The 27406-nt window shown below is 37.5% G+C and overlaps 1 protein-coding gene across 6 annotated transcripts in view; it reads right to left on the minus strand.

Annotated features, from left to right (window-relative positions):
* Nucleotides 1–27406, minus strand: part of LOC134542098 (E3 ubiquitin-protein ligase UBR4) — a 166287-nt gene that overhangs the window by 70995 nt on the left and 67886 nt on the right. For 4 of the 6 annotated variants that reach the window (XM_063386036.1, XM_063386041.1, XM_063386040.1 and 1 more), the window contains 21 exons: nucleotides 24838–24995; nucleotides 23628–23855; nucleotides 22697–22914; nucleotides 20830–21169; nucleotides 19183–19374; nucleotides 18432–18687; nucleotides 17498–17716; nucleotides 17044–17254; nucleotides 15847–16055; nucleotides 14735–14894; nucleotides 13951–14132; nucleotides 13034–13279; nucleotides 11558–11692; nucleotides 9785–10052; nucleotides 8621–8818; nucleotides 7719–7817; nucleotides 7006–7131; nucleotides 6794–6927; nucleotides 3769–3926; nucleotides 3209–3349; nucleotides 1636–1843 (listed from right to left, as the gene is read on the minus strand). In XM_063386036.1, the coding sequence (XP_063242106.1) occupies nucleotides 1636–1843; nucleotides 3209–3349; nucleotides 3769–3926; nucleotides 6794–6927; nucleotides 7006–7131; nucleotides 7719–7817; nucleotides 8621–8818; nucleotides 9785–10052; nucleotides 11558–11692; nucleotides 13034–13279; nucleotides 13951–14132; nucleotides 14735–14894; nucleotides 15847–16055; nucleotides 17044–17254; nucleotides 17498–17716; nucleotides 18432–18687; nucleotides 19183–19374; nucleotides 20830–21169; nucleotides 22697–22914; nucleotides 23628–23855; nucleotides 24838–24995 (4086 nt within the window). The remainder of the gene's footprint in view (nucleotides 1–1635; nucleotides 1844–3208; nucleotides 3350–3768; nucleotides 3927–6793; nucleotides 6928–7005; nucleotides 7132–7718; nucleotides 7818–8620; nucleotides 8819–9784; nucleotides 10053–11557; nucleotides 11693–13033; nucleotides 13280–13950; nucleotides 14133–14734; nucleotides 14895–15846; nucleotides 16056–17043; nucleotides 17255–17497; nucleotides 17717–18431; nucleotides 18688–19182; nucleotides 19375–20829; nucleotides 21170–22696; nucleotides 22915–23627; nucleotides 23856–24837; nucleotides 24996–27406) is intronic. The other 2 variants (XM_063386042.1, XM_063386037.1) reach the window with 1 other exon arrangement.

Consider the following 27406-nt stretch of genomic DNA (forward strand, 5'->3'; position numbering starts at 1 on the left):
AGCACCTTTTTTTAAAAGGAAAAGTACACTAGTATTAGAAACCTTGATTCAAATGAGATGGGTTGGGGGAGGAATGACAGGGGGGGAGGGGGTTCACCTTTAATTTTAAGAAAAAGAAAATACAATAATAACCTTACATTCAAGTTTATTAAAATAATTTCAATCCTTCAACATACTAATTACCGTATTTACTCGCATATAGGTCGCCATCGCAGATAGGTCGCACCCATAATTTGAGGTCTTGAATTTGGTATTTAAGATTACCCCCATATAGGTCGCACCGGTAATTCATTACCGCGCCGTGCGCGGAGAAAGGTCATTGTACCCGATCAGCTGCTGTTACGGCGCGCCTGCTGGCTCTTTGTTCACTGAGCTGCGCATGCGCAGTATAACTCACTCAACGCTCCGCCCAGACTCGTCACCTTCCATCAGCGGACAGGCAATAGAAGCGATCTTAGCGGAAAAAAATATAAGCTCCACCTCCCGTGTACCAGTTTTGTACAGTTCTAATACCAGTTTATTGGTATACGCACCAGTTTTCTCACTGCCGTGACATGTTCAAGTTTACGTCCATCTTGATGTCTTGATACCAATAATTAATTAATTACGATCCGCAGAAATAAATTGTTAGTTTAAAAAATATGCGTCAACTGTACAATACTTCCGAACTTATAAAATACGTATAAAACAGTTACCAAGACTCCGATCATTTTATCTTGTGAAGTTTGTCTCGTAGCAGTATTTCGGCTAAGTTGTGACATAAATACAGTATCAGAAATTAACAATCAGCCACGTTCATACATTCGTGAGTTTACGTTTTTCCCTCGTGCATTTTAGATTGTCTCCTGCTATAATTACTTTTACACGCCTAGGCTTAAATTATTACATGTTTAGAAATACTTTTCATGTTATAAAATATGTATATTTTGGGATTTAAAATGTTCATTGCCGACTATAAACGTTACATTTTTCACGATGTTTTTAGTGTTTTTAGGCCTACTAACTAATCTTATCTACTCTTAAAGTACCCACGGTATTTTCTGGTTGTTTATGGTTGTTACATGACGTAAATAGCGGGATGGATTCGATTTTTGAGTCGTAATTTGCTTGAAAGTATTGTATTGGACTAAATGGGAACTAAACGGGACCTGAAGAATATAGTGCAAATAACGGGAAAACACAACTAACGGTAACGTAAATAAGGGGTTTTGCTGTATGTATACATTTTAAATAAATTTGCTTATACCTATATAGACTTCTTTTTCGCATTTTAAAGCAAAATATTGCAAAAAAAAATTTCTCAAAAATGTAAAAAAATTTTTTTCTTCACATGAAGATCGCACTTCATTTTTTTCCCATCAAATCTGGTAAAATTTCCGCGACCTACATGCGAGTAAATACGGTAAACACATAAGGGTGTGAATGAAATCTGAATATGAAAACACCAGAGGGTGGTACAGTCTTATAATCAAAATAGTCTTACAAAGTAGTCTAACGACTGAAGTAAACTTATAATAAATGTAGATTAATATTGAAATTTATTAAATGAATTTATCATCAAACTGAAACAAAACTGAAACAAACTCCGACACAACCCTAAATCAGATAGTTACATTGTTACTATGATGTGCATACCTTGTAATTGTGGTAGGATGTGCGAGTGGAGTGTAAAGCAGCCAGAAGGCATTTTGTGTGTAGCTGAACTGATGATGGGGTGGGCAGTGTTAGCAACGTCATGGCCAAATCAATAGCTGCAACTTTCTGGGACGTCTTTGTTTCATCCAAATTGTTTCCAAACAACGTAAAGCATCCGTCCAAAACCTCCAACACACCCGACACCATCCTGTTGGGACACCAATACATATTCAATTACTCGCTTTTATATTTATACCCTTCCACAAACAACTAAAAATATCAACATGGACATCTTAATACTTTTCAATAAAAGTATGTTCCATACCATAATATAAAACACTAATAAAAAAAATTAACAACTTATAGCGACCATTTAACAATTCCCAATGAAAAACAACACACACCATATAGCTACAGAAAATCACATAAAATTTTCCCCAACATTTCTCAACCTTAAAATTATAACTTACTGTACTCAAAAGTAATTTGTACTATTCTTTAAGATGAAAATGCCAGTTAGAAGATCTCAGACTGGATATACTGTAATATTCTGCCAAATTTGTTTTTTACTTGGACTTAACATCTTATTGAGAGTGAGATAATTTCACCGGGCTGTTGTGGGAAGGAGTTATAAGGGGAGGGAGAATAGTGTAGGGGGGAGGGGGAGTAGTGTGGAGGGGTAGTGTGGAGGGGGAGTAGTGTGGAGGGGGAGTAGTGTGGAGGGGGAGGAGTGTGGAGGGGGAGGAGTGTGGAGGGGGAGGAGTGTGGAGGGGGAGGAGTGTGGAGGGGGAGGAGTGTGGAGGGGGAGGAGTGTGGAGAGGAGGGGTGTGGAAGAGGGTCAATGGGGAAGGAGAGAAATCCTTGGGCCCAGGGCACCAGGTAGAGCCAGGTTGAGTTACAAGAATTTTTCTAATGTTTGGATTTATCCTGATAGTGCAAATATTGCAAGTTTATTGTTAATAGAATTCACAGCAAACCTTACAAGTAATGCAACACGCAAAAGTCAAGTTAACGGTTATAGCCAAAGAAACATTTACAGTTTTCATACATATACATAATTTTTTTTAGTTGTGGGGCTTGAAAAGTTGTACATTTTCAGGTCTAACCTTGGTGTTATAAAAACTGGTGGATCGAAACAGTTCAATAGTTAGCCGATACTTAGTCAAACTTTAATTCTTAAAAAACAATTAAATTTCCAACTCGTGCAAAGAAAAACTAATTGTGTTGAGAGCCATTAACCTATACTAATTTAAAAATAAAAAAATAAAGTACTCTGAAACTGAATTTTAAAGACTACCAGTGTGTATTTTCTATGACATTAATATCAGATGTACAATTACATGTGTGATATTAACTTTGATTTTATAGCAGTTACAACTTTATGAAATAAACAAAACACAAGTATATTTCTGTTCATTACTCTTAAAATATTACAGGTGAAAGTTTCTACCTTTATAATATTAAATAATGACCATGAGGCCTGAATCCATGTTTCACCAATTGGATTAGGATAATAGATCCATGTTGGAAATATCTATGCTTGCTATTATTTTATTTTAAGTGATCGGACTACCTGTCGAGAGAAGACAGCTGTGCAGTGACAGTTGACGCAGCATCTGCGTCAGAAGAACTGGTCACACCAGGCTGTGCCGTCGCCACAGAGCCTTCCTCAGTTTCCTCCGGCCAGCCAAACAGGTCCTTTGTCTTCCCGTACCTGCAGTTAGACATAATAGTAAATGGAGGCACTTGGCTACACTTTAGAGAAAATAATTATTGCCCTTTTTTTCATTGCTCAATTCTAACATTAAGAGTAAACACTATCTTATCTAGGTTCACCTATATGCATACTGTAGTCATCAAAAAAAAATTCAAGGAATGTTGAAAAAAGTTATGTCTTCTTTTGATTTCAAAACTTAAAATTTTTCATGGGAAAAAAAATTACAAAAATTTTTAAACTACAAGTGACAAATTCTACTACACAATCTTTTAATTTGTTTGTCTATGAATAAAACAACAGTCAAAAATTAGTCAGCAAAAAGTCTTTCATTCAACATAATCTCAAGGCTAAGTGTCAATAAACTATAAAGTAACATGTACAAAACTAAACAAATATCTGGATATTAAAAGACATACACTTTAATGGAATCCACCATGGTGACACTCTCCGGGTCCTGCGATACTCCAAACGTGACCACAATCTTCTTGTCTGCCTGCAAGCTCTCCTCACGTGTGAACGGTAGGTCAAACCAGCGATTTCGACCAACTATTGTCTGAACGCTTCGGCCAAAAACCTGGATAAAGTACGTACAAATGACAGTGGCACATACAGTATTTGACAACATACAGCAATGAAATAGTACCGTGTTTTCTCGCATAATCGTTGCACATTTTATTCTAAAGTCAAGTTTGAAAAGTAGGGGTGCGACGATTATGCGGAAAAATTTTTTTTATTTGTTAGGTAAAGTTATTCATAAAAACAAAACCGGTTCATGAAAAGTACGTTTATTTAAAAAAAAGGTGGAGTATACAAGAGCACGCCGAACAATTTATATTAATAATTCATTAAACAAAAACCTGACGCGTGCCCGCCCTTCCTATATTAAATATCACGTTACTTTACGTTATAATTAAACCCAAAACGAGTTTTAAGAAGTTCAGAAGCAATTCAGGGAGAAATGTTTCGGCAATAGGCCTACTCACGTAATATGCGGCAACGAATCTGTGCAACGTCGTAGGTTATAAACAAAGCGACGAACAATAGAATAATTCATTAAAGCAACCAACCATCTTTGTCCTTTATTTTTTACGTCGCTATAACCACACATATTAATGCACTTCAAAATATAATAGTAAATAGGGACAAGTTGTGTAAACAAATGTATATTTTTCTCTTGCCACAGCTAAACATGTACATTGTGACGCCATCTTGTGAACGGCGATCTACCAACTGTATTTATATTTTATAATAGTATAAATTTAACTAATTAAGTTGTGAAAGCAAGTTTAAATACTTTTTAATACATAGGATTGAATATATATATGTATTTACATATAATTATTTATGCCACATTTATCTTTTCATTTTAATTATTAATATCTAGTTTATACTTCCACCACCAGGGCAGGGAAATTTCAGCGAGATTCGTGCGCGCGCATCTCATCCCTTCCAAAGAGGAGTCAGTTCGCCCCTCCCTTCTTTTTCTTCGTTCCCGCGCATTTCTCCCTATATAAAGGCGAGGTCATCCACCTGAAAGTGAGTTGATCGGCCCGACGGCCAGTGTGGCTGGATTCCGCCCACTGACCATAGGACGATCATAGGGGGAGCAGCAGAACTACTGGCTATCCGTTTTCTGCTGCTCGCACCCCTCCTTCGCGGTTAGGCCAGCCGAGGACCTATCTCGGCCTAGGGAATTTGTCTCCCTTCCCCCTCCCCTTTCTGGACGATAGGGTGTACCGTGTGTTTCAATTCAGTGTATGTTGTAAAAGCCGATGCAGGCAACAAATTGAACTGTTTCTACAATTCAGGTCAATAAAAGTTCCGTGAAAATACCGACAGTATTCTTCAATGTATAGCCTAGCTCCATCCCTCACCCCACTAGCTATTCGCCTGCATACCAGCCGAGTGTGAATCCTGCCGCCAGACCAGCAGCTTGGACCTTCTCCACCCGATACCTGGCTCTCACCCAAGAGAGACATCGGTGAGAGAAGAAGAGAGGGAGAACTCATCTCCGACAAACCTTTCTTCAACTTTAAATAGAAAAACAAAATCTGTGACCCGAACGCAAGCGACTTGAATCTGTGACTTGAACTAACGCGTAACTACCGTCGTAGTATACACTTACCAAGAAAGTGTCCGGGCTATCAAATGTAGTTAACTCGACACTGGACAGAGCGCATGCGTTGCATGAATCGGCGAGATATCGATATTCGACTACATGCACGTGCTCTATACGAGAAGCAACATAACCAAACATGAATGATACGCTGGCTACATTTTTAAAAGCGGTACACCGCGGCAACGCAGACGATCAGATAAAGGAAATAACGTTTAAAAAGTCTTTAAAAGAAAATTTACACATCAGACAACTTTGTATTTCCGTTAAATAAATAAGTGGTAATGTCCGAATAAATATTAGATTTCTACTTTAAAATACATCGTTTTATACGGAAAAGATACCTACACCGGTACACCGCGGCGACGCAAATGATCCGATAAATGTAATAATGTTTAAAAAGTCTTTAAAATAAAATTTACACGTCAGACAACTTCGTATTTCCGTTAATTAAATAAGTAAGTGGTAATGTCCAAATAAATATTAGATTTCTACTTTAAAAATACATTGTTTTATACGGAAAAAATACCTACACAAAGCGCTCTGCATCTAATAGCGGGACCAAAAATAACATGCGACGTTGACGTGAGAAGATTTTTTATCCCAATTTTTACGGCCTAAAATACTGGTGCGACGATTATGCGATAAAAGAAGGTATTTACAATCTGTAACTTTCAAAACCAAAACTCATATCACTCTGATCACTTAAAAAATTATTCAAGTTATTTTAGTACAAAGTTAATCCTAGATACATGCATAGTATGTTCTTAAATAATTTCATTACAACAAACCCATAAGTGGTTTAACAATAAATATACCATAATCACTAACTTTAGGACAAATTTTCTTTAAAAATATAATTCCTTAATTTAATAAAAATGTTTGCATATAAGCCATTACAGTTTTGCACTGTCATGAGAAAAATTCAAAAAAGTAAAATAAGAAATAAAAATGAGAATCCACGCTAAACATGCCTAAATAAGCTGATGTCTAACAGATAAATCCAATGATATTTACGTTTGAAATTGTTCGTCTGTGCTGTCATCTGTTGTCCATAATACCTGTTTCGGTTCATCGTCAGGTGCGTGTGTTCGACATCAGCTTGTTTTCAATGTGTTTATGTTCTCATTTTTATTTCATATTTTGCTTTTATGAATTTTTTCCCACGATAAATAGTGAAAAAAATTGCAATGGCGTACGTCCAAGAGTCTGTATTAAATCAAAATTCCTCATTGCATGAAACATTTAAATAACATAAAAATAATTCCAAAAATTTTAAAGTAGCCACCTGGCTACCTACAAGACAACCAAGACAGAAACAGTACCTCAATGTAAGACGGTGCTCTCTGGGAGTCTTGCGTTCCCAGCAGGACACGCAAGGCCGTCATCACCATGGAGCTGTCCTGGTTTGTGATCTCGATGCTGAAGCCAGTGGACTTGGCACAGGCCACGTACATCCCTAGAACGGAGCATCATGTATCCCCCACTCGATCCATTTTATCATCACAGCACCAGCACGTCTGTAGCAAAGTCTCACCTGTCGTGTTCAAGCGGTGCTTTATTTGCTGCGGGTTGTATATCTGCAGCAAGTCGTTGCCACCAAACTCAACGTCGTTCATTATCTGGCAATGCTCAAAGAAGTCTATGGGGAACATAACCAAACCTGGAGAAAAAAAAACATATATTTATTTGTTTCACATACGTGGGTATTTTTGCATTTCAAGTAAAGAATAATTTATGCAATACAGCCAACTTGTGCTAATTTTATTTGACTAAAATATACATATACATAATCTTGAGTGCCTAGCGTTTGCTTATATATAGATGCTATTACAACAATTAATTAAGAACAAAATAATGGTTTAAGTTTACTACACACACTGTTAAATAAAGTTAATATCAGCTGTACCTGTTTGTTGACTCAATAAATGCTTGCAAAAGAGCATTATTCCTTAAATTCTTTATTATTCGTTTATTTTATTACTAATGCATGTCAAGATACCATAATGAATAGCAAATTATATGAAAAATGCACCCCCAAGTTTTATAAGCATATTAGAATGGCTTGACTCACTCTCATATATATATATATACACACACACACACACACACACACACACACACACATATTATATATATTATAAAGTTGGGGGTTAATTTTAAAAAAAAAAGCAGAACAAAGTAGTTATTATTTTACTATGAGATACATTACAGTAGCTCAAATTTTGAATTATCCATCACTTAACGTACTTGCTGTTTTTCCCGGCTTTGCAACTTTCTTCTTTTTTGTGGGTTTGCTGACAGGAATCATGGTGCTAACAGGCTGGATGCTCGCAGACAGCCAGAAACCTGCAATACAGTCAATGAGTAGCATGGAACTATCAAGACAATAAATCTACAAGCACTACTGCCCAAACAATCATAATTTTTAATCTTTTACCCTTAAATATTCACGCGAACAAGCACAAAACATAACAAGGAGTATCAAGTAGAAAATTTAATTTAAAGATTTAAACATTATTTACTCAATTAAAAAATAATTAAGATGTTTTCACAGTTTTATTAAATAATTCCCCTAAATTCTATGAGATCCATCAGACTTTTAAAAATAACACATATATTCAAGACAGAATACCGTAACTTAAGGAAAAAATGCAAACAAACCAGGGTATGTTGAAACAATACCGGGAAATTTTTTTTGGGAATGATATATAATTATTTTTTTAATTTAATCCAAACAATTTTACCTCATTTCCATGAAAATTTTTAATGTGTGATAACTGTTTAATTTTGTAGGCTGACTATTTTATTGAGCTGTGCCGATACCAATTTCAGATTAATTATAGAATATTGATGTTTATGGATGGCACGCATAATTTGAGGCATAAAAGGACATAAAAATTTAATATTTTCACCCTTGAATAAAAGTCAAAGGCTGCACCATATATCAGAAGGGCTTGGAGTTACAGTGAAATAAGTAGGCAACAGCCATCGAACAGGGCATAGGGAGATTTGCCAATAAAATTAGAATGAATGAGAGGGAGAGAGCATGTGTGTATGTAGTTTTAATACTATCCACACAAACTCCAAAACTCTGTTAACTAAGCTACCCAATAGAACGATCTGTAGCTATCCTCAGTAACACAGCATACCAGTGTGCTCCATGGAGGCCATGTAAATCCTCAAGCTGCCATCTTCGCACAGCAAGATGAGAGTTGTGCGATGGTCTGCATTGGAAGAAGGGTGTCGGATGGCAACCATGTCCATGGTCTTGGCTTTCGCTGGCACCACCTTGATCTCCTGGACCAAGATGGTTTCAGGGGTCAGCATAAGTATGACTGGGTTGTTACCTGCAAAACAATTATAGTCCACGTGCAGTTATCACCTAAAACATGGACAAGCAATGATGCTTCTATGCTTCAATTTCTGCTCATATTATAAAGTCTTAGAAGTAAGAGCGTTTGGACCTATATAAACATTTATTTCCTTGTGTGAACAAGTCGAAACTTAAGGCTCTGCCTCACACACCGAGTTGGTCAGTACATTTTCTTGGCATTGCTATTACTTAAGGGGTTTTCCTGTAAATTTACTACTAAAGTCCTCTTCCATTTGATGTAGGGTCAAAAATTTACTCACTACATATTTACTAAATGCTATTTTGGAGCTTCAAAACATCACGCAAATGATATTTAAGAACACTTCCATGAATCTTCACAGCTACTATAAAATACTTAGTAAACATACTTTTAAAAAAAAATAGGAGACAAAACATTAAAAACGCAAAAGCAAAATCCTGATAAATTCACAGGAAAAAACAGCAAGTAATTAAATGACAAGAAAATCTAACCACCAACACGGCTTGTTACTATTAATGGAATCAACCAGATGGATCATATGAATAACTTTATTCTGTTGGCTCATAACGGTGACAAGAAAATCCTTGCTACCAAGCATGGGTAGGCATTTGTTATTTTTAAACTTTAAAATACAGTTCACTTACAAGACAAAAAACAAATAATATATTAATTTTAGTTTGTAATAAGTAGACAAGATTTTAAGGTTATATTTTCTAGCCAATTTCATTTTCAAAACAGGAGATTTCGGTGTTTTTATTTTATTTTAATCCAACCATTCGGCAAAAAAAAAACTAAGTGCTAATTGCATATAAAATTTTCTTTTATGCCTATTAGTTAATATTAAATATATGCAACAGTAAAAAAAAAAATTGTGCCACAGTGATATCAACATCACTCAAGTAATAAATTAACAATTTCACATAATCCTGTTGGTAGTTCTAGGTTTTGGGAGGCACTCACTGCTCTGCATGACACTGCACACGAGTCCTGGGTGGTTGGGCACCTCGCTCCACTGACACAGCGGCTGCGGCTGGGCGTTGTTGGCCTTGCTCACGCCGTTGCCACCCGTCTTGCCCAGGTTGATGGGGAACACCGGGCCCAGGCCGGCGTCCATGTTCTTCAGGGGAGCCACGAAGCTCTTGCCCTGGCTGTAGCTGAAGAACAGCAGCTGCAGCGTGTGGGAGTAGTATATCGACACCCCTCCACCGCCGACTTGTCCCATCGAGTCCTGCCGGCAAAACAGTTCCTTGCACAACTGGCTGTGGAGAAATATTTTCACAAATATAAATTATTGAATTATTTTTACTTCATGTTAAAGTTCATAGAGTAATATTACTGATGGGTAATAGTTTCAGAATAATTTATTATTTCTCTATGGAAACTAGTTATATTGAAAATTATTTGATTTTAACATTTTGTTTTGTTAAATATCACTTTAAATTCTTTAACTTAAAAAAAAAACACTGACTGAACAAGGAGCAACCAAATGGAACATTTCTGTTAGGAATTTTTGAGTGGAATACTAACTTCTGATTAGATAGAATACTAACTTCTGATAGAAATAGAAGTGCTGCTTATTTTATTCATTAAGAGTTAGAATAGTTATACAAATGGTTTGTGTGAGGCAGTACAAATAAATTGCACTAAGATTGATTTTAAGAAAAACTGTAATTATGGTTAGATCCAATTATTGAGTTAATTCCATCAATGGAATGTTACGCGACAGTCAAGAGCCACATTATCAAACTACGATATTTGAAGGGAAAAAAAAAAGGACGATAAGGACCCAACCCATCACTCCAAATTATCTTCAGCTTTGTGAGCACACCTCATTTGACATTCATCGCTACTGCTATTCACCAGATCCTAACTAGTTCCGACAGTTGAACTCTATACCAAATTCCCATTGTAGTGTGGCATAATAAGGTATGGCCCATGGTATTTAAAATTTGTCATGTTGTTTCTGGGTAAATGTTGTGTTAGATGATGTTATGTAACTAGGATTCTCTTTTGACTACTAGTCAGTTTAACTTAGATATTTGCTGCTTGAATTTAACTATTTACGTAAATTGTTAATAGATATTTGAAACCATATTTTAACATTAACTCATTTACTGTTTCTCACTATCCCAGAGGTGATTCCTGAAATATCAACTTTTTATTTTATTTGCTATACTGACTGACTAATTGTGCAAAGGTAACTTGTAATACTTGCTTTAACACACTTAAATGTTTAAAGTTAATTTTTTTTTAGTTAGTTAATGCTTATGAAGCATAGAATATTAAAATAGCATTCCAGAGGTCATTGGGAACAGCTGCTACAAACATTTTTTCATGAGACCTCTGCTTAAAACAATGAAAATATTACAAATAATAACAAAACAAACACAGTTGAAACAATATGGCATCTTTAAGTTCTTTTAATAAATTGGTCGTACTGTTTTTTTTTCCGGTTATAATGTTTCAATTTCAGGCCATTTGTATGTTAAAGGACAATTACAATATAAACAAACCATGCAAGTGATACATACTGCGTTTAAAAGCAACGTACAGAAAATTTTTGAATTGAAAAAAAATAATTTGTTATAATTGGAACATTTTTATTTTCCATTTTCCACTGCCCGAGCGACATGTGAAAGAAATGAATTGTATCCACAGTGCTCCCCATCTCCCATCACACCGTCATCATCTCACAATGCAGCACATGCACAGGAACAAATACACGTGACAAACCTTGATGTCAGCGTGGTACACGTCCAAAGTGTTGGTGACGTAGAATGGACCATGCTCGGCGGAACTGCATTCCACCAATGCCTGGCTGTAGATGTACCCAGCTGACGACATCAGCAGCAAATGCGAGCCACCATCCTTATGAACATTACACATCGTTGGTTGGTCCACAAGCTATTCTAAGAAATTAACAGCGTTACAGCACTGTTTCACGAACAACATTCAGCCAAACCATTCAAAAAATTAAGTAAAGAAGTTATCTTTCAGGGCGCCCTCCTACATGAGCACAGATAGTATGCACAGCTTCAGAAATAATTATACAATTTGAAAACTGCTCAAGATATACAAGCATTGTCTGTTTAAGAAAATCATTTAAGAATACGCTGAAGGCAGTTGAGTAATTCCTTTTCTGTATTTAGTTTTTAAATTGTATTTTTAGAAGAGTGAAAATGGCTAAAACAATGTTTTCAGAATAATTTTAAGGCATGTAACACTCAATTCAAATTCCTGAAAGCTCTCAAGGGACTTGCATTACACCTTTATCATCATTTCTTCACCATATACAGTTACAGTTGCCACTCAAATCCCATAATTGCCTTATGAACGACAATAAGACTGCGCACCAGTCAACAGTGTTGCACTCAGAAGCAACACTGTGCTAGAAGCACCAGGAAGTACCATTTTTATCACCCCACCTCACTAACACAAATACACCCCCTACTAGGCAAGCCCTTATTAAAAATTTTTTCCCTGATAGAAAAACATCTGAATTGATGTGTTTTAACTAGGCCTGTGCAAATATCGGTTATTTTAGTTTGAATCGAATAAGTATACAAATATCAAATTACTTGCAAATACAAATATCAAATTTTAATAGTAAAAATTAAAGAGATTTTTTTTTGCTTTTGCTTTACTATTTTTTTTTCACCAAATAAATAACTTCTGGAAAATTAGACAAATAATACTAAAGTGCAAGAATAGTTAAGTAAGGTACAATAATTCTATGTTTTGTTTTGTTGTAATCCATGGCTGACTCCCCCCTTCCCCAAACACTTCTGATCGGTGTGATGAAATGAATACAAATATTATTTTGTTTTTGAGTTTGCAGCTTGAAATCACTAACGAACCCTGTTTTTAATCGTCCATGCGATTATTCTGTTACTGTTTAGCAAGACAGAAGTGGGGGGAAAAAAAACTGAATACTTGTTGCAAGTTCAAAACGTCGCTTATTGTTCCTGTATTTGATTATGAAGTCCCATCAAAACATCAAGAAAAGGTATTTATATTGCAGAAATATGACTTAACCTCAACAGTGAACGTTGATATAAGACAAACTCACAAGGTATGCTATGTCTAATATTCGTTATTTCGAAAAGTTAGTATTCGAGGTAGAGTTTATTATTCGTTTGGAAAATTTGAATATTCACGCAGGCCCAGTTTAAAACAATTGAATTTCGTCAAGAGAGTCCCGGACGGCACCTCAGTGCACACGAAGGTGCAGTCGCGTATCTTGCCGCTCGGCACGAGGAAGAAGTACTGCGGGCTGAGCGCGTCCGCGCCCAGGTCGTAGATCTTGACGAAGTCGGCGGTGACGAGGGCCAGCTGGGTCTGCGAGCCCGGCAGCCAGATGGCGCGGATGATGAAGTTGCCCGTCTCGAGCTGGGGGTGCAGCACCAGGTGGTCCGCCACGGAGCCGCTGCTGCTGAAGGTCAGCACGTGGCAGTCCTGCGGCACGTGCCACCGCCGACCTCACCACAACGCTAGTCACTCTAACTGAACACACGCTTCAGCAAGCTTAACCCAGCGCATTCCTCAGGTGAGGACCGGGAGAGTTTTCATATCGCTGATACTTGAAAAATTTCCAATTAAATGGAAAAAAGATTACAAGAAAAATGCATATTGGAATGCTTATTCAGTAAAATAAAAAACCATCACAACTCAGTTTACTAGGTTTATTTATATTTTTCTTCAAACTTAGCCTATTATGTTATCTTTAAAAGATTTATGCAATGGGAGTACATGACTTGTAAGTTTTTGGACATACGCCATTGCATTCTTAGCAATGGCGTATGTCCAAAAACTTACATCAAGTTAGCCTATTATCATTCTACACTTTCAATACATAATTATGAAAATAAAATTACAATGCATGCATTTATTTTGAAAACTAAAACATTAATAGTAGAGGTTCTTTGTATAATCAAGAAAACAAAAAAAAAATTCTTAGTATCAGGACTGTGGATTAAAAAAAAGACAAAAAAATTCACAACATTACTGGCTATAAAGTACTAAAAAATGAATGCTTGTATTTTAATTCTGAATCAGCCTGCACTGTGTACAGATTATGGATGAAGGGCCAATTTTCATTGCAAAGAACAACATTCGCACACACTCACCTTCAGGCCACAAACAGCCAAGAAATCCTCATTCCACTGGTTTCCTGTGATTGACAGCACTGTGAAAGGTATTGGGGCAGAGGCAAGTCGCGTGAGAGTGAGCTTGCGCTTGGATGAGTCGGCTTGCTTCAAAAGCGCACTCAGCTGTAAAACTGTGATCTTCCCCTTCTCATGAGAGACAGCTATGAAAAAAAAAAAAACAAATTACAACCGCTGCAACTATCGTACAAGCTCAACTTGACAGTCAAGACAGTCCTATTTATTACATGCCTCAAACTGGAATTCAAAATGCAATAATAAAAAAAAGTCAAGTGAGTTGACTGTCCAGCAAAAAAAAGGTTGAAAGAATTTTATGAAAGGCAGCTCAGGACATTTAAAATTACCAGAGCAAAAATGGGCGACTTTAAAAGTGAAAAACCATACATCAATAATCCACGTCAATGATAAAACAAAATATCCTATAATTCCATTGAACGATAAAACTAAACAATAAAATACACAATAGAGGTTCACAGTAGTAATTAAGGTGATGAGAAACTTGTAAAGAGTCTTACAGTTGTCAGACACACTACTTTACTCATTATACTCCTGACCATACCCTTGTCTGCCATTGAGCGCCCTACTCACGATCACTGCACTCTTTGTTACAGTTTTACAAGTCACTGCATCAAATAATGCTACCGGCTGTAAAAGAGTTTCAATTTAAAAAAACACTACATTTTCCTTCAGGTTTTGAAGACTTTGTATTAATCAGCCTGTAATGGATAAAGTGGGAGTGACTCACCGAGATGTTGTCTCTTGCCATGAGGAGAAGACAAGCAGCACATAGCCACGCGGCGGATCATGTGAGCAGACAGGAGCTGTCGAATGGTCTGGCCCTGATCACCAGAGTAGTTCATACGCACGTTTTCAAACGCTCCTTCCTGGGATCCCAGTGTTGGCACCTATTTACATAATATAAATACATAAAACAATGCCTTCCACGATAAGCAAAAGTAATTCAATTCTGCACGACACAACTGAAAGTGTACAAATAACCATATGAACCCTTTAGTGAAGTATCCAACATAGCTAAATATAAGTAACTTAAAAAAAAATCATCCAAAATGAGTACAAATTTTTTAAGATGCAATTTTTAAGTTGCAATGTTAACAAAACACTGGAATATTAAATGCCTTACACATATTTATAAGACTGTTAAATACAAATAATTTAATAGTATTAGCTTGATAGGGAATTATTATTCTTAATCTTCCCAAAAAAATTTAAAAAAAAAAATTATATTTATCTTAACATAAAAATATAAGTATTTAAGATTTCAAAAAATTATCATGATAAATACCTACAAAAAAAATATAACCTGAGACCTTACTACAAACAAAACAAACAAATCTACACAAAAATAAATTTTTAGAATCTGCCAGGGTACTAATAATCTATTTTCTAAAACCAATACAGTAGATCCCGCTGATGCGACCCCTCACGGTTTCCGAAAAAACGGACATAAACGGAATGGCCGCAATAGAGAATTCGGGCCAATTAACAACATTAAAACCACGATGGATATATTATTTACAACCTTCCATTACTTCATCATTGCCAAAGTAAACCTTAGGAAAATAGAAAGCAAGTTTAAATATTGGCATACTAAGATTAAGAAATGTACAGTGTTTGGGCATAGTGCTAGAATGTGTGGTGGTTTGGACATTTGAAATTGGCGCCATCGATCGTCGAGTGCGCCACTGTGGCGGCCATCGTGTTCAGCAGTGCCATCTGTAAATAGTTTCGTCCAGTCCTTTCGCCGTTGTCTCCGCGTTGCCGGGCGTCACGCAGCTAAACTATTAGTTTCAATTCAGTTTTGTGAACGTACGGAACGAAGTACAAAAATGACAAGACCTTTACCATGAGCTGGTCTGTGTGCTCGAACTTCTTCTCCAAGGCGTGAAGCTGGACGAGGGCCTTCTGCGCCCGGGCGTGGCAGCCGACGGGACTGTTCAGCCTGCAAGAGGCTTCCACGCAGGGCACCAAAGCTTTCAGCAGCTCCAGCAGGGACGACACGACACAGCTGCTCGACACACGGGCCGACAAGGTGTCCCTGAAGCTCTCTGCAACACCAAAGACAAACAAACATGTGCACGACGATTCATCATCTCTGCTGTCGTTAAGGCTGCAACAGGGTTGTCCATACAGGATGGAGTCAAACTATAATGGTATTATGTATGTATAATGAAAAAGAGTTCAAATTAAAAGTGAAAGTAGCATGACCACTCTTCTGGTAGTATCGAATCCTAAATTTTCCTTACATTTTTACAATTTTTTTTTTTAAAGTTGACTCATTTAATGTTCCAATCTAATGAAACAGTGAGTTATATTTTACATTAAAATATTTTATAATATTGTGTATTTAAAATAAAATCATAAAAAAGTATTTCTCCTGAAAACAATTTGGTAGGATTTACATGGTAAAACCCATCTATTAAAATTATAATAGTTTTTTTGTGTATTTTTGATTCAAACTTTGACTTAGTGCTCATTAAAAGATACAGTTTGACAGCACATAGAGAGAGAAAGAAAAGAGAAAGTAATAGAGAAAGAGAAAGCAATAGAGAAAGAGAAAGCAATATAGAAAGAGAAAGTAAGAAAAAGAGAGTGAAAGTGAGAAAGAAAGAGGGATGAGAGAAAGAGAGAGACTGACTGACACAAGACAATTTTTTAAATAAACATGAATAAACAAAATTATTACTCACTTGAAAATAACTACACAGGATATCAATAATTTGACAAGTTATTTCATAAGGAAAATAAAAGGAATTTTTATTTAAGTGTTCATTTATTAGTCGTGAGCATTAACTATATAACATGACAGGTCACACTAATGCTCTGCTGACAATCTTGACTTTTCAGAGTTTATCATTTCTGTCATTTTAATTTCAGCAGTTTCCTGTTTCCTTGCATGTAACATTTCTCATTTTCACAATAGTCAATAGATATTCCGAACGAAACTAGTATATTGAACTTCATAATCTGACAAAACGGTGGTTCGGAAGAGACCTTCCACTATAACTTAACCAAGTTGGGCATAATGATGCTTACCTAGATGCTTCACGAAAGCAGCGCGCCTCTTTTTATCCTTGGCCTCCTTATCGCCAGGTTCAATGTTAACAGGTGAAGAAGCCCTCCGACGCAGAAGGCTGGGTAACATCGGCTCTGTGCCAAAGTTTCCTTGGCTGGTAGACGAGTGTGTCTGTGTCGTGTTCAAATTCTGCTGGTCAGCTGAAGCTTGTGGACTGCGCTTCACGAGAGCCTGCAAAAGATAACGCACCATCACAGAACACATACTCGGCTAAATGCCATGCAACAGCACTGTACTGTGTACTGCAAAAAAAAAAAGAGTGAAATAATTTTGTCTTTGCAAGATGTTAAAAAAAGTGAAAAAAATTTCATTTTTTGCTCAACTTGAAACATGATTTAGAAATATGTATATTAATTTATACAGATATTGATTTAAAACTTTCCTCGCTACAACAAATACCAGCAACATGCCTACCTGACAAGAACCATCATCCTTGGCACCACAGTCACAGAAGAAGTTGCCATACTTGGCATAGGTAATATCATGCCCTCTGTGGCAAACCCGTGCGCAAACTGTGCACACACCAACACCATCCACCATCTTGCAGGTGTGGCAGTGGTACCAGTGCTGGTTCATGAACTCTCGCTGGGTCACGGTGAATGTACACAGCTTGTTGCACAGGCTGTCTTCATCCTGTCAAACACAGATGCACGGATCACAAATAGGCAAGTCATTCAAACACGAGGAGTTTAACCCGGATATCCTTTGTGCAAGGTAAGTTACGAGCTCTCAAACAAAATGGCCCCTTAATAAAAAAAAGCACTGAACCAACCAAAATAACATTTTGAATTTACATTATTTTTTATTTTTATTTTCATTTCTGAACACTCCAATTACAAACTACACTAGAATCCCATTACAAAGAAACTCACTTAAAATTATTTTTAACTAAGTGTTAACAATTTGCCACTTAAAAAGTTTAAGCTATTTTAAACAATCTATAATCCCCTTTTTTGATATATATTTCAAGCTTATTAATGATGATAAATTTTTAAGCCCCTTGCAAATTGTATAACCGAGATTGACTCTATATTTCCATATCCAGAAAAAAATATTTTATGTTCATTAACAATTAGTATAAAATACAAAATACTTTTAAAATTTAGTACCAAAGATTTTTCTGTGTGTTATAATGTCATTCATTATAATGAGACTTAAACATAGAGCACTCCCCAGCTACACTGAAATCGTAAATTTTTTTTAAAGGTTTGCCCTCACCCAACTCGCACCAAGACAGGAAAGCATTTAAGTATGACTATACTTGTTCACATATGTTGTTGGTTAAAAAGGGAGCAACAGGCCGCATTCAAGTTGAATATACACGCAGTTGTTATTGGGCAAGACGTACCGAATCTTCCCCGCCACTCTCGTCGTCCTCCTGCCCCAGGTCGTCCACCCAATCAGAGTCGAGGTGGTCGGGCGGGGCCTCCCCTTCCCACGGGGGCGAGGTGGCTCGCCCGGGCACGGACGGACTCAGGGCTGCCACCACGTCGCCCACGTAGTTCAGCAGATGGCACGCTGCATCCACCATCACCCGGTGCTTGGCCGACATCTGGCCGGCCTCCAGCTTCTCCAGTACTTCCCGCTGGCTCAGATACTGCTTGCTGTCACAGACACACACTCCACCTTCCAGCTTCCCTTGCCACGCGTTCTGTTCCGTTTTCAACACCACCAACATAAAGGAAATCAAAATCACGTACACATCTTGCTACAATTCCCATGCCATCAATGAAATCAAAATCCAAACAAATATACAGTAAAGACATCACAAAAATATTTCTAAGCAACAAAAAATTATCTTTATGCAGATCAAACAGAATTTTATTTTATTAAAATAACTAAGCATAAGTGTTTAAATGTGAGTTGCCGAATTACATAAGTTTATTACAAAGAACAACTTTTAAGCTTGAAACTTTTTAAAATGGCTTAACCATAGGTGCAAAGCCTTCTATTTAAATGAATTTAATATAGTTTATGAAGAATCAGAGATTGTAACACAATGACAATAAAACAAAAAATACAATTATTCTGTACAAATTATAGTTCAAATTTATAATTCAAATAATTAAATACTAAATAAAAAAAATAGAGTTGATTACCTCATATCAAGCCATTCAGTGGCAGCAGAGAACAGGTGGATGTGGCCCTTCCCTGAGCCAGCATCTGCCAGTGTTGCCATGACCACCAACAGCTCTGAGAACCCTGCTCCTTCGACAGGCGGCGAGAGGATCATGCTGCCTATTGGTATCAGGGCACGGAGAATGGTCACTGCCACATCCTCGCTCACGTTGCTGAAACAAACCACACGCATGGGTAACACAACACAATGAAAGGCTGGTAAACAATCTTCAGAAACCAAGGCTAAATCCTTTCCTAGTTAACATTCAAGAATTAGGTAAATAAAAAATGAACCCATTTCTGCAAAGATATATTACAAGTATTGGCTTGATTACCAAGTATTAATATTTCTAACCCAGTGTTGTTTCACAAATACTCAATCTTATCAATTTGCTTATCAAACACTATTTTCTAGACAAAAATTATTTACCAGATTATAATAATTTGGTGTTTCAAAAAATTTACAATTATGATTTTTGTATACAGAGGCACATAATGTCAGCGCTATTTACTTTCGTGATATGTTTTCTTTTTGCTGAAATTGAGTTAAGCTTTGTTTTATTCAACATTTCTATTTTATATATCTCTTTGATTTCAAATTCACTTACATATTTATAGTATTATAATAGTGATATATTTCTCTCGTTTGAGAATATTTTACACTTATAGCCTAGCTAACGTGTACATTAATTTTGATATCCATACTATAGAAAAAGTGAATTGTGTTTCCTTATAACGGCCACTGCATGGCACCAGAGAGTCAGCTGTGAGTATGGAAAGTGTTCTCGAAGTAAAATTCTACAACTAACATTAACTTTTGTGCCACATTTGGTATTTACGAGCTGTGATTCAAGAATTATATGTGCTTCTTTTGCCTCACACCAAATCTTGAGGCACTGCACAATTATTGTGCCCCCTTCTGACCAAGTTCAGTTTTGTTTGAGGCAATTTAAGACAATATTTTGTGTGCCAGCATTTCACACTAATTCGGTGAACCAACTGCTTTAACTTTGTGGCTAGGATTTGACTCAATTTTTCAGTGTGCACAATCAATTTGCAACCTTTGATTTTAGACAAATATTGCTGCCACTGATGTGCTTAGTAACTTCAGTAGCAATTTTAAAAAGGATACGGTGACATAGTTAGACATGTGCTTAGACATAATTACAGTATTCACGTGTAGAAGAGTAGCCCCTTCGTATAGGTTGAAGCCTTAAATTTTTGGCAAAAAAAATCTAACATTTTCACTGTTAAGGGTCGATCCTGCATATGGATCGCAGCACCATATATCTGTCTACACTAGAGTTCTGTGGATTCAAGTAAAGGGGTCCTTTTCTAAGCTTATCGGCGCTTAAGAAATACGACACTGGACACTGAACACCGGCGTTGACCCTCTGCTCTTCTTCGTCTGGTTACTAAGGGAAGGTTTAAGGCGGCCCCCACTCCCTTAAAAAGATCATTAAAAGAAGGAGAAAAAAAAACAGTACAAATATGCACCAATTTGATTTCTGTTCGAATGATTAAAATTTAATGCTAAAAAAACCAATATACCTTACAATAAATCTAACCAGTTAATTTTCTCTTTTCATGAAATAATTCCCCAAACTCCTAGATCAGCAGTATCTCACCTGTTCTCCTTGACGAGGTACGCCGTGAGGCCCTGCAACAGTAGGTGGTTCTCCTGCAGCAAGCTCTGCTGCTCCTCCGTCGGGCTGTGGCCGCTGCTGTTCGACTCGGAGGACGCCGTGTGGGCGGCCGCCGGGTCCACGCCGCGCTTGCCTGCCTCGCTCGGGGGACCAGGGGAGGCGGCCGCCGGGGACGGGGTCTGGGGGCCCGAGCCCGGGGGAGATGCTCCCCCCAGGATCACGTGGCGGAGCCAGCCACGGAGCAGGTCCGGCTCGACCGTGGCCAGCCGCGACAGCGAGCCGCAGAGCCGCGTCAGGCTCGCGTCCCCGGCCGTCTTTTCTGCTGCTCGCCGGCACGACGACACACTACCATCACTCGACGGTTCACAACACACACACACACACTGTCTTAACACTTTTACACGTCAAATTAATTTACACCATCCTAAATACGTTCGTAAAATAAAACTGTATCAGAATTAGATTTTAAAAATGAGAGTTTCTTCTAGTAAAAAAATAGTGACAGCCACTGACGTTAAAAAACTACATACAGTAGAACCCTGTTATAACGAATCTGAAGAGAGTAGTTTGTATGTTCACTATAGAGGGGAAACTTTATATCTGGGAAAACTTTTATATTGGCAATACATACTCAAAAGCAAAATCTTAACTACACATAGGCCTAAGCCAAGAAAAGAAAGAATGAAAATACTCAAAGCAACAGTTTTATGAGCAAATGCAGATATTATTTTTAATGAACTACACATGTACAAACTTTCTATTATCTAATGGTTCTTGGACATCTGCATATTATCCTTTTATCAGGCATTTAATAGTCTGTGACGTTTTTGCAGCTTGAGAAAGAAGATTTTTTAGCTTGTTTAATATTGTACTTAATGCGGATGTTGCAATTCCCAGTTCCTTTGCTATTAACACGTGTGGGACAGTGGGGTTGGAGTCTACCTTTTCAATAATGTCCAGTTTATCACGCACAGATAATGCCTTACGTTTTTTACCGCTTTTTTCACCCTTATTTAAGTACTGTATGTATTTCTTATTGAAGCACATTTGCAGCTTAATAACACGAAATTCTTTTTACCGTAAAAAGTAAATAAACGAAAAATAACGAGTCTGGCGCATCAAAGATCACTACGTATCATTTACTTTCGCAGTTGCTAAAGCTGGAACGAAATTTTCTCACTTTCTATGGAAAAATTTAGTCCACATAGTTCTATCTAGTGGTATTCTTATGAACTTTCCAGTAAACAAAGTTTTTTGCACGTTAAAAAAAACAGGTTTCTTGTAACATTAAGTAATAAAAGAAAAGTAACATAAAACTTGACATAGTATTAAATGCAAAGAAGTTTCTCTTGTAACAAAAAAGCCATCAGTCACGTTTTTAGACCAAAAAAACCAAAGATATGATAAACAAGACGTATAACTCTGTACTGTACGCACAGCACAAAGAGCACGAACATGGGACGAAGCATCACATTTGAGGCATTCATAAATAATAATATTGATTTGTGCTGTAGTAGAAAAAAAAATACTACGTTAGAGATATCTAAATTACTCTGTCATTGTAATTTTTTACCTTTGTTATAAATCTATGACCAACAGTGTGACGTTTTCAGAAATGGAGAGTCAACATCTCATGAAAACAGCTGAATGACACGCCAAATGTTTTCATTTTGCAAAAAAACCCAACAAAAATGAGCAAATTTCGTAGTTTTTCAGAAATTTCTGTGTTCCTACTAATGACCAGCAGTTGAATAACACACAAAAAAAAAAAACTAACGCCACCAAACTGGGATTGGTGACAGATCACAGAATGCTGGACGTAAGACCATGTTTGGAACTGCGGTGCCACCTGTGCTGAAGAGCTTGTTGAAGAAGCGCAGCACCCGGGTGCTGTACTGGGTGGACAGGGAGCCCTGCGGAGAGGACACCGACAGCAGAACCTCCACCAGGTCCCGGTTCGTCTCCTCATTGAAGAACTGGTCCAGCGCCAGGCGGCCCGCCGGCTTGTCCAGCAGCGACTCCATGAACTTCAGGAACTCCAGCACCACTTTCTCGTCAAACGCCTCCCTGGAGACACGCACGCCACACACGCTCTCTCACCGAGACCTCGCCGCTGAACGCCGTCGTCATTCGCACTTCGAAAACATTTCGTTTGCACCAAAACTTGGCTGCATCAACTGAACTCAAAGTGCATCTACGCAACTTTATTCCAACAAACACTACTTAATTCTCAATTCCCAAAAAAAAAAAAAAAAAAAAAAAAAAATTCACAAAACCAATTACATAAAGTTCATTAATGACTTCCTCATATTTGTATATAACAAATATAAACAAAATAATTAGTTGCACAAACTGTAAAAGTTCTTCAATACAGCATGTTTGGGAACATGGGCTTGCCAGATTAGCGATATTGCCGGATAATTGAATGTCAGTACATATAGTTTCACATGAATATGAACTGTAAAAATTGTGAAATCAGAAATGTAGCATGCTAGAAAAAAAAGGAAACACTGTAGTGAAATGTAAACAGAATACAACGAAAACCTTTGAGCGAAATTAAAAAAAAACCGGCAGTGCAGTAATGTGGCCTTGCGGCAAGGTCTACGGCACAGTAAAAACCGAACAAGGACAACTTGATTGGTGCCGGATCACAGAAAGTGCTGAACCATATAATGTGGATGAGGACCATTCACTGTATTGGTAAAAAAATTTTTTAGAAAAATCAATGTCTGAAATATGAAGGTAAAAAAATTGAAACAATGTTAAGGACGAATACTCACAGAGCGCGAGACGAGTTCTGGGCTGTGAAGCATCGCAGCAGCTGGTAGGTGTGGTCTAGCACGATGCAGTAGACCCTCTTCTGGTGCTCGTCACCCTCCGGGTCACCAATCAGCTTCTCCAGCGTCTGCTGGATGTTGTCGTGCAAGTACTCTGTGCAGGCGTCCAGGGTCAGTGGTACCAACACGTCAACCGCCTTCCGACGCACTTCCGAGTCCTCGTCGCACTTCCTGCCAGCAAACCACACCATGGTTTATACCGTCATGTAACAATAAATAATAAGAATGAGGTTTAAGGACTTTTTACCTACTTCAGATAAAAATGAACATTAACCAATTTATTTTTTGCCTATTGTAGTTCATAAGTTATGTGTAAAATTATCATCAAACAAATTAAACTTATGAAAATCCTCTTAACCACTGTCATGAGAAACAATACACACACAAAAAGTATATTAGTCAATATATTAGCAAATTACATGTGCAAAACAATACTAGCTGCCGGAGTCCAAAAAAAAAAGAATAAAATATTAATGGAACAACAACAGTGTTTTTGTGGGACTCAGTCGTGAGTAGTTTTACGAGAAACGTATTAAAAATTTAGGACCTTTAAAAGGCCACGAAAGCATAAATTCTAGTACACAGCATCATTTACATGAACCTGGCCTAAAGGGAGAAGTAGTAACCCGGCACACACAGAATTTAAGTACTGTGTTAAGATATCCAACTCTCCAACACCGAATGTCACAAAGTATACCGTATATAAAGGTGGGTGAAAGGAAAGATAAACCATGATAAAAAAAAAATTCAAGCTTATCTTTTTTTTGTAAAATAATAGCAGTATTCTTTAATTATAAAAACAAAACCTATGATGTGCTGCTGAGTGCATGTGCTTTACAGTAGCAAGATAATGAGCCTGAATAATAAACATGTTAATCAGTGAAATGTGCTTACTGTAGAGAAATAGGTACAGAATTTTTTACACCACATATTTTACTGTGGTGGGCTATTAAAAACATTATAAAAATATATTTATTTTTATTAACAATTCACTTCATAACATAAAACAACTGATAAGTATAAAAGCCATTAGTTTGGGTTAAAGTTGTGTCTTCTAAAAACCAACAAACAAACTGATCTAGAAACCATTTCTTCATATTAAAAGCTCATATTTTAGCGAGAATATTGCGGTTATGTAAACTTTAGAACTTACATAACATGGTCTCCAATAAATGTCACTAGCGTTTGCAGCAAGTACTTCAGAGAAGGGTTAACACTGAAGCTTCCAGAGTTAGACAGTGATGAGATATGTGTGTTGACAACGTTCAGAAGATAGCTCTCAGCTGGTATTACATCGTTCGAATAGGTGTTCTGAAAACACATCATAAAAATACAACAAACAAACTAACATACATATAGGTACTTATTACAGTAGAATCCCGCCGATGCGACCCCCCTCTGATGCGTCCATTCAGTTTATACGACCGTTTTTTGAGAAACCGTGAAAAATTTGAGCAGAGAAAGTCGAAAATTTGAGTAAAATCGGCTGAAAAACAAGTATGTTACAATTTGTTGGGCGCTATGTGTTCACGTTTATCTTGGCGAGTGCTGTAATGTAAGCAGGCAGGCATGCAAAAGACGGCTAAAAATAGATACCACCCCTCTAGACTGTCCACGCTAGCCAATACCGGTAAACTGCGCGCATCACCTGATAGCATTTACAAGAGAGTCTATTGCCGTCCCGGTTCCGTGCCTTTTGTCTTGCGACTGGTTAGTGTGTGATCTTGCTCACTTGTGGATACGCTACTCTCGCTTGTTGATTCGGATTTCTCTTGGTTTTTATTAGTGATTGTTGACGACTTATTAAGCTTTGTTTCTTGAATGCTGATTTGGTTACACTACTGGTATGTTTTTGTGAATAATTGTTGATGACACAAGCATTTGTTTTTGGATTTTGATTTGGTAACATTGTTGGCTTGATTCTATGAAAGATCGTTGACGACACACGCAGTTTTACACGGATTTTGATTTGCTTACAATTTTGGCCTGATTTTGCAAAGCATTGTTGACGATTGTGACTCGTTTTTGAATTTACACGGACTCGTGGATTCGTGAAAATGAGTGTAAAGCGAGCCAGTTTGTCGCTAATAAAAAATGAGATTATTAAACTGCTGCCGCGGGGTGTCGCCGCATCGTCGGATACATCGTGTGAATGCCGCTCGAGCAGTGTCTAGCCGAGCTCGGCACGTCCACTATCGTACGAAAAGCTGTCTCAGCTATCATGTTATCTTACCCGCCCCACGAAAAGCGAGAGCTAAGAAACTCGTCCGGCCAGCATCCTCCTCCCCTCCCACACCGCGTGCGACAAAAGCCTGGTTGTATAGTCCATTCTCAGTAAAATAAATATTTTTATGGGCCTATACGACTGTCCTTCGCCGTTAATAAATACTTTATAAGTTATTATGATACAATTTGTTTATTAGTCACACAGCAGTTTCTGCTGAAAAATCACTAATACTTCGAATTTTATTGAATAGAAAAATTTAGCAGGGCCGTAAATATATTTAATTTACTGCATAGTTACTTTTTCATCTGCATTCCCAAGTTTTTTTTTCTTCTTTTTTTTTCCGCTGTGAAGGGACGTGGAAAAGATAATTGCTTGAGCTGTCAAAATAAACATCGCTGACGGCAAGGGCGGAAGCGCATCCTGTCGGTCTGTCGTGATTATCTACTTCAAAAACATGTCACAGCATTTCAGGTTAGCATTGTTCTTATATCTTTTGTTTTTTGCCGAATGTTTTCTACCTGATCCACACAAGTTCCTTCGTCACGTTTTGAACGAAAAAATGGGATAAAAATTGGCCCGAATTCTCTATTGCGACCATTCCGTTTATAAGTCCGTTTTTCCGGAAACCGTGAGGGGTCGCATCAGCGGGATTCTACTGTATTCATGTCAGACTAGGTACCTAATATTCAGGTCTGTATGAATATTCAAATATGAATACTAACACTTAAAATTAAAAAAATAAAATAATAAATAATCATTTGCTTACTAATATTTAACATGGCATAACTCGTGAATTTGTTGTATAATAACGTTCAATATTGGAGGTTTACGTCATATGTGCGATCTAAACACAGTTTTTTGATGTTTTAATGGAACTTCATAATAAAAATTATAATTATTTACTGGAACCCTGGATAGTGACTCGGTGAAAGTGCAAAATGCAGCGAACAAATGAACAGCGATACTGCATCAAATTGTGTGTTGACTGGGAAACCGGGTACGCAGACGCTGAGCCAAATTACCCACATGTTCAAGGATGAAAGTATGTCACAAACTGATGTTTTCAAGTAGCACAAATTCTTCAAAGATGGCAGAGAGACCTGGATGGCCGTCAAAGTCAAGAACCGACAACAACGTACATGTATTTGAAGTGCTAAATTCAGACCGCCGGTTAAGTGTGCACATGATGACAGATGAAAATGGTATTGATAAGATGAGCCTGCACACCATCATCACTGAAAAATTGGCAATTCAAACTCATCCCGAAGGTCTTGAAAAATGACCAAAAGTTCAGGCAAGTGTCTGCTTGCGAAGACCTACAACACGAAGATGACCCCAACCCCCTTACAGACCCAACTTGAGACCAGCAGACATTTTTTTCTATTCCCCAACGTGAAATTCTCCCTCAAAGGACAGACACCACCATGGAAACCTAAGTGCCGTCAAAGAAGCTTGCATGCGTACCCTTAAGGACCTTCCGGGATCCGCCTACCAA

Source organism: Bacillus rossius (genome assembly GCF_032445375.1).
Source record: "Bacillus rossius redtenbacheri isolate Brsri chromosome 4 unlocalized genomic scaffold, Brsri_v3 Brsri_v3_scf4_2, whole genome shotgun sequence".
NCBI classification, from domain to species: Eukaryota; Metazoa; Arthropoda; class Insecta; order Phasmatodea; family Bacillidae; genus Bacillus; species Bacillus rossius.